Raw genomic sequence first — 11218 nt, forward strand, 5'->3', positions numbered from 1 at the left:
GATTTTGAAAACCCTAGTTCTGTGTGCCCACAGCAATGGGCACGACAAGATAGATGTAAAGGCAGAAAATATGTGGTTTTCTCCTAAAAAGAAAAGAACACAGCAGGAAGTTGGGTCTTGACTCTGTCCTTCATTAAGATTCCGCTCCAAGTCACTTCATTCAGACTAGACGATGTATTAGAGAAGACTGCAAGCAGCATGTACACAGCTTAAAAGCATAAAGCAATTACTTATTTGCTAATTCACACAGCAGCTGGAATTAATGAGCCGCTAATAACCTCCTTTGGGAAGGAACACCGTGAGTCTTGGTTGACCCGACGGGGGGAAGCATCAGTCTCTATTGCTTCCTGCAACAGTCCTTAGTGTTGCTTTTTCTGCCTTCTTTTCACGATGTTTTTATATATTATGCTTTTCTTCTTGAACGTTTAAAACTGTTGATTCCATCTCAGCAATAGTTCCTCTGCCTACAGTGTAATTCTTTTTATTTTCTATGGGTCACGCCTAAGTACTTTCTCACAACTTTTTCTTGCAGTTCAGCCGTTTCTGTGTCAGCCAGAACGAAGGTTTCTCAGGTGGACTAAGAGCCTGCACCCTGAGAACGCTGCGTAGCCCACACAGCCTGCGCAGTGCTGGGGACCTGCTGTCTAGATTTCCACGTCGAGTCTGCGTTCCAGGCGATTATTAGCTGTTCACGAAATTAAGTTCGTGTCACTGAACAAAACAGTGAGGGGGAGGTGTCTCTAAAGGAAGCGTTATACACGTTGATGAGAGTAAAAGACTCAACACCCCTAAATACGTCCATGTTATCGTTATCCAAGTAAAAAGATGTTAAAAAGGGGCGAGACGCTTCGGACTGAGATACCGGTTGACACCTGCTGACACAGAAACGCGAGGTAACGCCCTGCAGAGGAGGATTCAGCAGGGCACAGGCTGCCACACGGCGACACGCTACGTCTGGAGGCTAAAATGAGGAGAGGGGGAAGGGAAAATCCCCCCCGGCGGCACAACTGTTGTTTCCCAAACCCAGAGGCCCCTCCCGGCGCGGGCACGAGCCGAGCCGCAGCGATGCCGCGCGGCCGGCAGACACCTGCCCGACCCAGACTGTCGCTCCTTGTGCCCCTCTCCGACTGTAACCCCGCTGACGCACCAAGCGGCGACAGTCACGGTATGACGTATCGGGGGGGACGACACCTCACCCGTCAGCCGGCGACTGCGACTGAAAGGGGAACGCCGCGCCGGGCCGGGCCGGGCCGCATCCCTGAGGGCAGAACCCGACGGGACTCGCCCCGTCCCGGCTCCCCTAAGCGCGGAGGGACGTTCCCCGGGGCTCCGGCCACACACGGGTCTGGGCCAAACCGCCGCCCCCCAGCACCGCTGAGAGCGAGGAGGAAACGCCGCCGAGGCGCTGGTAAATAAAGGGAACCCCCTCACCCGCGCCTTCCCTTCCTCCGGCGCTGTTACCCTGACCACGGCTGTCTCCCCGCCCACTTTCCGCCCAGCCACCGCAACCGCACCCCCTTGTCCCGCGGCCAGCCCCGTACGCATGCGCCTACCCCCGGCGCATGCTCCGCGCAGGCGGCGGTAGAAGCGGCAGCTATGGGCGGGCAGTTGACTCGCGCCTTGCGGAATTTCAACGTGGAGAGCCGGGCCCGCCGTGAGATCAGCAAGAAGAAGCCCAGGCCCGCGCCGCGACACGCCACCTCTCGGCTGGACGAGCTGGCTGGTAGGTGCCGGCCTGCCAGGCCCCGCCGGAGGGGCTTCTGACGCCCGTGGGCCCGGCGCGGGGCCGCGGCGCTGACGGAGCCGCGGGAAGGGGAGAGCGGGTGCTGGGGGCGGGCTGCGCGGGCGAGGTGCTGGCGGCGCGGGGCCGCGGCGTCCCCCCTGGCGGCGCGGGGCCGGTGACATTGAGAGCGGGGCGGCTGGGCGCGCGGGGCATGCTGGGAGCCGTAGGCAGCGGCGCCCGTTGCCAGGGCGATTGCCAGGGGCGGCCGGGATAGCGGCCGGGCAGCGGCTGGCGTGGTCCAAGGGCCAAGTCTCTTGGGCTGAGTCGGGGTCGGTCCCCGCACCGCGGCAGCAGCGGCCGCTGTGCCCTGCGGGCCGCTGTCGGCGTTAACGGGTGCGGCGGCGCCTCGGTGAGGAGTGGTGTGGTTGCCGCTAGCGCCGGTGGGTAAACGAGAAGCGCCTTCCCGAGAAGCACCGCGCGTCCCGGTCACCGTGCCGCAGCCCCGGGGACGGGAATAAGCTGGCGGGAGCAACGAACAGGAATCTGACTCGGATCTCTCTGTTCTCTTTTTATTTTCCTTTTCCCGTTCTTCTCCCCGCTGCCTTTAGACACCCCAGAGATTAAAGAGGAGATTTACAGGAAGGACAACAGGCTCCTCACCTTGTTAAAAGAGGTTTACGTGGAGTCCAGGGACCCAGCTGTGCGGGTGAGCATGTCTCTCTGTGGGAGGTGTACCAGCATCAGCTTTGTGGCTGTCGAACTCAGCACAAGTTCTGCGTTACACAAAACTCTCTGTTAGTGCCTTTTTTTGTAGACAAAAGTGGTATTTTTATCACTTAATTATTTATCAGTAGCACCGATTGTGTTTGACCCAGGGTGTTGAACATGTGACAGACTGTGATTGTACAACCTGTCATAAGCTTAGTCACCTTGATGTTTACTTGTTTTTCACATGAATTCCCACTTCTGCTTCCTCAGAGGCAGAAAGACAGTTGGCCAGCCTTTTCCAAAGATGCAGTAGTTTGCCAGAGATACCTTGTTCGGTGGTTAGACAAGGTTGGGACTAGTATGGGAGCACAGATGTGGTAGAGGAAAAAGATATTTAGAGTCTTTTAACTACCGATACTTATGTCATGCTATGCAGAGACTTTTCCTCATGCCGCTGAGGAAATGCCTTAGCTAGGGTTTTTTCTACATTACCTTCTGGATCGTTTGGTGATCAGCTGTTGCCAGTGGCTGTGGTCTTTGACTTGGAAAGCAAGTCATACTCCTTTCCAGTAATATGCAGACTGTTGTTCAGTCTCCTCCTTTGCACCTTGTTAGGCTACAGGGAATGCATTTTACCCGTTGCATTACTCTGGACCGTTTTATTCTAGCTGTTTCATCCAGTAATAAAAGCTTTGTGATCATCTAGCAATAAAATACTTAAGTCTTTCTGCTTCATCACTTTCCTAGTACCTTCTACTCAAAGATTAAAAGTATTTTAAAATGCAGACAGTTTCTGCAGTTCTCCCTGAAATTTCCAAGCAATCTATATCCTTAATATTCGTAAGAGGGGTTAGGATGCTAATCTTGAAATGCTGAAGGTCTAATTTAAATATCTTTAAACACCTCTGTTTGTAATTCTGTCAGGACTGATCTGAGGAAAAGCCAAAAGCAGAACATATCTTAGTGCTTGATTCCATGCCTACTCTGGGTCTGCTGCCCCACAGACTACAACTTTAGACTTTAGACAACCCAGAGATTAAAGATGAAATTTACAGGAAGGACAACAGGCTCCTCACCTCGAGTAAACCTCTGGTGGTGTGTCTACTTGTAATTGTTAGGAAGAGCGTGATTAATGTGTTAGCACTGAGGCTCTTGGGCAAAACTTCATCCCAAAACTTCCTTCCTTTCCTGGTGTTATTCTGAATACTTGGTGCATCATAAGCAGAACACCAACGCTGATGCTTGAAATGTCAGCTACTCAGATCATTTTATTAAGGCTTGGAAAATCGTTTATTATCTGAGCACAGTTTCAGTGCAAAGTAAAAGGAAGAAATGGAGAACTGGTAGCACCATCAGACATCCTCTGTAGTTTGAAAACAGACACACAGTAGCATCCATAGTGGTTTTCTCAGCTTATAAGTTCATACATAGTGTCTGTGGGCTAATCAGTGGCCATGCACTCTGATAACTTTTAAAAAAAAGTACTTTTTCTTGAACTTCAGAAAGGTTTTAGTTGTATTTCTTTTGCAATGTCATTCACTGGTTAAATCTTAATAAAAGGCAATATGAAGTAAACAGAGCTGGCTTGGAAATGACTTGGAAACATGAAGGCACCTGAGAGAATAGACTTCACGTGTCTGCACTGCAGTAGTCATGAGAGTTAAACTCCATATGATGCTGCAGAACAGTTTCTTTTTGTCCAGCAAAGCTTGTTCTCTAGACAGAGCAAAAGAAGGGATATCTTCTTGTTGCAAAACTAAAATCTGAAAATGAAAGGGTAGGGGGACTACATAAAAAGGATTTCCTGTGGTATCAGAAGGAGGATACCAACGTGTAGTGTGATTTTAGTTTTTTTTTCCCCCCGTGCCATGTGTGAATTACCTACATTTACATTTATCTACCAAAACATGTAGTTTGGTGTCTACGGAGGGCTGCCAAGTCTACCCCAGTTTTGTTCAATAGAGAGTAGCTTTTCAGACTTTGCGTGGGGGGGTGACATCATACGTAGAGTAGCTGTGGAACAACAGACAATTTTTGTGATACCAAGAAGCAAGGCTGGCTGAGAGGTTTTGGGGGTTGGATGTTTTTAATGCTGTGGAAACGGGAGAAATTAGTAGGAAATGTTGTATTTAGGAAAACAGCTTGGCTGCTACAGTATGCATAGTTACCAGAACTGTTCTTAACCACTTTCTGTTTTCCTTCCCATAATTAGGTAAAAGATGGTGGTGGTGGAAATCTTCCGTGTAAACAGGAGGAAAAGAGACTTACAAAACTAGGCCACTTGGGAGATCAAGATGTTAAAAAAGTTTCCAAAGGCAAAATTTCCATTGTGGAGGCTCTGATGCTTCTTAATAATCATAAACTTCATCCTCAAATATGGACTGCAGAGAAAATAGCAGAAGAATACAGTCTGGAATTGAAGGACGTCAACTCTCTTCTGGAATTCTTCATTCCTTTTGCTGTGAAGGAATTTCCTAAAGAAACCAGAAAAGCTATAAAACCAACATAAAAATTACCAAAACCTTTTGTGATCTCACTCGTGTCTTAATTTTACTTTTGAATATATTCAGTCTCTGAAAAGTGTTGGAATGTCACCCAACAGGGCTGCTTTCTTACACGAATAAGAGGTATTCAAGCAATGCTGTTCTGTGGTTGATGGCTTCAGTTAAATGCAGCAATTATAGAAAGAGTTTGTAAACCAGACCATCACTGCGTGTCAGTTCAGCATGTCTGGCACTTTGATTATCCTGTTCATACGTTAGGGGTTCCATTAAAACATGCAAATTCTAACTAGAACTTTAACAGATTGCCTTTCTTGGCAGAAACTTCCTGGCCTTCAGCTGGATCAGTGTTCTGTGTGCGTTATCTCTGTAGCTTCACATTTCTCTGTCCTTTTAAGGACTTGCTGTCAAGCTGTATGTACAAACAGCTGTATTTCTATTGTGCAAGAATGGCATCATATTTATACTGTGCAAAGGAGGCTAACCACAGGATCATTTGGGAAATCAGCTATGTCAGACTTGAAATAAAAAGGTGAACAGCAAGGTGTTTTTCTGGTGCTGGAACAGTAATGGCTGATGTGTAATTCCTCTTCCACTCTATTCTGATTTTGCCTAAGTACCTGTACCTTCCCAGGTACTATCTGCGAGCCAGTGAACATGTAAAGAGTGACCATTGTAGCATCAGTCTCTTGCAGCAGTCTCTACACCTACTGTAGGAGAAATAACAGTTCATATTATAATTAACAGGTTCCTATCAAGTGCAACTGGATCTACTAGTGGGACCCACTAGTAGGTCTGTCAATGTCCTGACGCCTGTTCTGTTGCAACAGCCTTTTTTACCCCACGGAGGCCTTGTCTGCTTTGTCCAAATGTGCACTTAGAGCGGGGTCATGGTCACGGACAGTACGTTGTCCACATGATACCAGACTAAAGATGAACAGCATCCTTCCCAGTTCGTAAAGGATGTTGCAAACTGTGAGGAGGAAACTGATGACTGTGACTATGCAGGGTCGGTGTAGGTTTATGTTTTTCACTGATGATTAACACTGTAGTGAAAACTCTGTTCATGTCTTCCAGATAAGCTGGGGAGGGGGGCTGGGAAATAGAATTGACAATTAAAAATGTGTTATGGTTGTCTATTAATAAAAATATAATTCAACAAAACAGAAAAAAACTCCAGCAACATGTTAATGTGGTGCTGATGTTCCTAGTGCTCATTGCCAAAGTGAATTTATTTAAAAGATGAAAATCACTTCCAGTCCTACAATGTAACTTTCATTTTAAGAACTTTTCTGCCAGGTCTTGTATTTCAGACTGACATGTATCTTATGAAGAAGATCATCAGCTCTTCTATTTCACAGCAAGATTCTTTCCACTTCTTTCCCCCCTGCAATAAGGTATTTACAGTACAGTCTGCTGCCCTGTGTTCAGGGTGCAGCTGGATTGATTCCTGAACTACATAACGCTGTGCCTTAATGGAAGGTGATACCTAACTGCACTATATAGAATCTGAATTTGTTAATCTCTGCCTGTATGGATTGGGGATTCTTCCTGGCTTGTCATTCTTCCTGTAATGTCATGCGGACAGAGCTGCATTCTGAAACTGATGCATCCAAGTGATGTACCACATTAAGATTTGTTTTCCACAAAATGCTGGTTTATAGTATGTTGTAACAGATACTTTCTTGTTTGAGTACTGTTCCTGCTAACATAATATTTAAGGTAATATTCAGAAAACAGCTGTGGAATCTGGTATGGCTACTGTTTGTTATTGTTGGAGACACTACGATTTCCTTCTTTAAAATGGATCTTTAATTAGGTATTGGGAATTGACTAAAAACTCACTTTACAATCAGCTCCAGACAACAGCTCAACCACGCTCCTTGACTAAATTGGTACGTATTTTGGCTGCTTCATCTGCCTTTGTGAGCTGTCTTGTGATGTGGCTACACCACTGCAGTACCCTGTTCCATGCTCAAAGTCCCTGGAAGCATTCTGGCATGCCACTGCTTGGCTTACACTCTTCAGCAGGCACGTGCTTTGGGACATTTGGTGCTCATTGTGTTCAATGCTCCAGCTGTACCTTCAGAACAACATCCTGTCCATCAGTGAGGTGATTGTAAAGCTATCCCTGGTTTCTCTGGAGCCAGAATATCATCCTTGGGGTATACTGTCTGCAGTGGGGAAGAAGGCAGGTCCCAAAGCAGAGGTGAGCCAGGGATCCATCTCCTTGGAGGCAGGTGAACTGGTGGCCCACAAGGCTCCTCTGGAGCTGAGAACTACTCCAGTGTGGCATGTTTGCCTCATGAAAATGAGATGCAATGCAGTTTACTGTTGTCCCACAGATTTTGCTGGTCTTCCAGTTTCGAGGAACTCTACTCACCTCTTATCTTACCAGCTTACCAGTTTATAGTTTTGATGCAATTTCTCATTGGAAGAATAATGGCATTTTCTTTACACTTTTAACTTGTTTTTTGTCCCTGTCCCTTTCTGACTCTATCCCACAGCTGTCAGCTTAAGGAAAAGATACTCAAGCAACTGTTTTGAAGAGGTAATTATAAGGAATTTGTGGGAATCTGCAATTCAGCTTTCTGGTACTTGTATGTGGAGGATTTTCCATGTTTCATTGCTGTGCATGTGGTGCACTAAGCTTAGCTGAGGTATTTTTGGCCACCATATAGAATCACTACATTTGGTAGGAACAACCTGCCTCGCTCAAACTGCTTTTTCTTGCCAAATTATGTAAAATGTGTAGCAAGTACAAACTCTGTGGACTTGTAAGAGAGGTTGGGTGTTTTTTTTTTTCATTTCTAGTGTAATGACACATAGTTAACAAACTTACATGTGTGACATTTCCATACCACTTTACCAAATGTCACTGACCAAAGCCAGGGCTGCCTTGGGCACTGGGACAGAGTGAGTGCATAGGGCAGGCTGAGCCATGTTTGGAAACAAGGGGTACGTTCTTGGAAAGACATAAAATTGCATTTCTTCAGAGGAGTTCTGGCAGGTATACTGGTGTCCTGGGTTTGGCTAGGATAGAGCTATTTTTCTTTTAGTAGCTGGTGTAGTGTTGTTAGGACTCGAGCAATGTCGGTAACACACGGATGGTTTTAGTTGTTGCCAAGCACTCAGGGACTTTTCATACTGCACTGCTAACAAGAAGTGGGGGGACAGGGACAGACACCCAGGAAGCCAGGAGGGGACACAGCCAGGACAGGTGACCCAAACTGGGCAAAGAGGGTATTCCATGCCAATTATGTCATGCTCAGCATAAAGGGGGGGCTGGTGGGGGAGGAGCGCACAGCTCCAGGATGGGTGGTATTTGGGATGGCCTGGCTTCAGGATGGCTCTGTGCTGTACAGCCTGAGTTGTGGGTTCAGTGAGAAACTGCATTTCTGTATCACCAGTTTTGTATATTTTTCTATAAAGTCCTGTTATTGTTATTTCTTCCTCTCTTCGTTGTACCAGTAAACTCCTTATCCCATGAGGTTGGCATTTGTCTTCCCCTTTTTTTTTCCCCCACTATTTTTTCCCTGCAAGGAGGGGGACTGAAGGAGCAGTGGTGTGGTGCTGGCTGATGGCTGGGGCTAAATCGTCACAACTGGAATTCCTGGCTGGAATTTTTCAAAAAAGGGTCTCTTTGGGGGGAGTACAGTAGCTCACTTACCCATGTTTTCTCGGACACAGGCTCGTTCCTCTAGCTTTGTTCTATCATTAAACCTATTCCCAGTCTTCTCTGCTATGAAAACATTATGCAGCAGCTGCACTCTTGCTCTTTACTAGCTCACATACCAGTGTGGGCTGTTTTCTGCCCTTTCAGTACCAACAACCTGTTTATTTCTGCAGAGCTCTCTTGCCTTCTAGTAGTGCATCTGCTGAGGTAAAGATGAGAGGACTGAGCACATGGGGTTTTTCTGAAGAGCTTATGAATAGGACAAATTTTCAAAAGGGATTTAGCTTTTCATACACCTTCAAAAGCTGCTCTTTTGGGACATGTGAAACTAAGTCATCTTGTGCTGTCTCACCATGTATTAATCACAGCTAGGGTCTTGCAGTCTGATGCCAAGACAGCAAGATTGGAGTTGTGAGGCAGGAGTTTTAACTCTGCTTCTGTGCAGGTTACTCAGAGGGAACTTCAGCACAACCCCCCATCTTTCTGTAGCCTTCCAGCACAGGGAACTTGTCTTTTAAGCTACCTCTTTTTATTTAGGGAGAAAATAAAATGTTTAAATGCAAGAGGTTTGTACTAACCTTACAAAATGGAGTATCTGTATTGAAAAATGGAGTCAAATCTCAAGTAGTCATAAACCAGGATCAAAATGTGTGAGTTTTAAAAGGCCTCTGTCTCATCTTGTTTCAGAGGAGTATCGTGCTGTCATGTCTGAGATTCCATGGAGCTACACATTTCACGGCTCTCTTTTGAAGCCCCTTTCTAAACAGGGTTTTTTCTGGTCCTTTATCAGGTGGCACCAGTGTTCAATTGGCGACAGGGGAGACCTGGTAAGTGCAGGTGAGCTTCAGGTGCAACAGATTTTGGCACTTAAGATTTCGGAGACTGTATGCTGACTGAAGTGTTATTAACAACCAAAACACTGCTGGTGCCTCTCCTTATTAAATCTGTTTTCAGCAATCTATGTGTCTGGTGGATTCTGTAAACTTTCATGGTACTGCTGTGTTGTTATTAGTGCTAAGTGTTTTGTGCTGAAAACGCCCAAAGCATGGTTTAATTTCTGTCAGGAACTTAACATTAGGTTTCCTGGTCTGCAACCAAGGCTTAGATTTACGCGAGGTACCAGCAGCACATCTCGTGTAGTGTGCTGGGGGGAGTGCACTGTGGGAGGTCCTGTGCCTCTGTGGGGTGGAGCAGGGTTTGACATGTCTGCTGCCAGAAAGAGAATTTAAAAAATTCTTCAGCCTTGGCTGATCTCAAAAAGTATGTCCCATCCTAGTTAGGGCCATTCCCATCCTTACCTAAATCCATTCCTCCCACTCCCCTTGCTACTTTGTTGATGAGCATCATCTGTCAGGTGCCCAGTCCTGTTTCATAAATAGGCAATTAACTGTGTACAATGAATGAAGCTGATTTACTGTCTACCTAAAGCTACAGTGAAACTGGAATAAATAGAAAGTAAGTGCATGGGATAGCAATGAATCAAAGCAAAGCAGGCTAGTGAAGGTGTCTTTAGGATGAAATAATGCTACTCTATTGGCTTTGCTCCTCCACAGAGGAAGAAAGTGGGAATAAATTTCATACCCTGCTCTGCCTTTCTCCATTAGCTGTCACCAGTTAAAGATTTCCTGTGTGGGAATAAATTCACACTTGTCGTCACTTAACAAAAAAGATTAATTCTGTCAGCTCACTTCTGCACGTATAATACTTCCACATTAAACTCTTTATTTTATATTGCAAAGTTCTCAATGTAGGAATTTGAGAAATGTAGCAACTTTTCTTTTCAACCTTAATAGGTTGACATTTAATTACAGTTTCTTAACCCTTTTGAAAGAAATGTACAATTTTGTACAGTTTGAATAACAGCTATTTGAATTTTACCCTGGACATAGAGCTGCGATTAAAAGCTGAGAATACTGAAAGCAAGTCTGTTCTTCTCACAAATAACATAAATACCTGTTTGTGATATATATAAACAGAATCATAGAATCATAGAATGGTCTGGGTTGGAAGGGATCCCAAGGATCACAGAGCTCCAACCCCCCTGCCACAGGCAGGGCCACCAACCTCCAGCCTGGATCTACACAAGGTTGCCCAGGGCACCATCCAACCTGGCCTTGAACACCTCCAGGGATGGGGCATCCACCACCTCTTTTGGCAGCCTGTTCCAGCACCTCACCACTCTCTCTGTAAAATTCCCCCTAATATCTAATCTAAACCTTCCTTTCTTTAGTTTTACCATTCTCCCTTGTCCTGCCAGTGTCTACCCTTTAAAAAAGTTGATTCCTCTCCTGTTTGTATGTTCCCTTCAGGTAGTAATTCGCTACTCTTCAGAAAGTAGTGAAACTGTAATGTTTTGGAGACGCCCTAGGGAAAAGAAAAAAGTTATACTAACCCTTGTTGGGGGGTTTGTACTCAAAATTTAGTGTTTTCTGCAATTCTGCTGCCATGAAGCTTGTTACAGGATTCACCCCTTGCTACAGCATTGTGTCACTGTAACAGTTCATTTTGCGAAAAATGTGTAATTAGTTCTCACCCAAGAACAAAAGCTTGAACTGAGCACAGACCATGCTACACAAATCCTTCTGAGCTTGCTGCAACCTAAAAGAATAC

At 45.8% G+C, this 11218-nt stretch overlaps 1 protein-coding gene across 1 annotated transcript; it reads left to right on the forward strand.

Moving 5' to 3' along the window:
* Nucleotides 1-1384: 1384 nt before the first annotated feature.
* NDUFAF4 (NADH:ubiquinone oxidoreductase complex assembly factor 4) lies at nt 1385-5469 on the forward strand. The gene is made up of 4 exons (XM_084261559.1): nt 1385-1408; nt 1500-1723; nt 2332-2429; nt 4644-5469. Exons 2-4 carry the CDS (start codon nt 1597-1599, stop codon nt 4938-4940), a joined length of 522 nt encoding a protein of 173 aa, XP_084117685.1. The 5' UTR covers nt 1385-1408; nt 1500-1596; the 3' UTR covers nt 4941-5469.
* Nucleotides 5470-11218: the final 5749 nt, after the last annotated feature.

This window comes from Gallinula chloropus, assembly GCF_964237585.1.
Source record: "Gallinula chloropus genome assembly, chromosome: 3".
NCBI lineage: Eukaryota > Metazoa > Chordata > Aves > Gruiformes > Rallidae > Gallinula > Gallinula chloropus.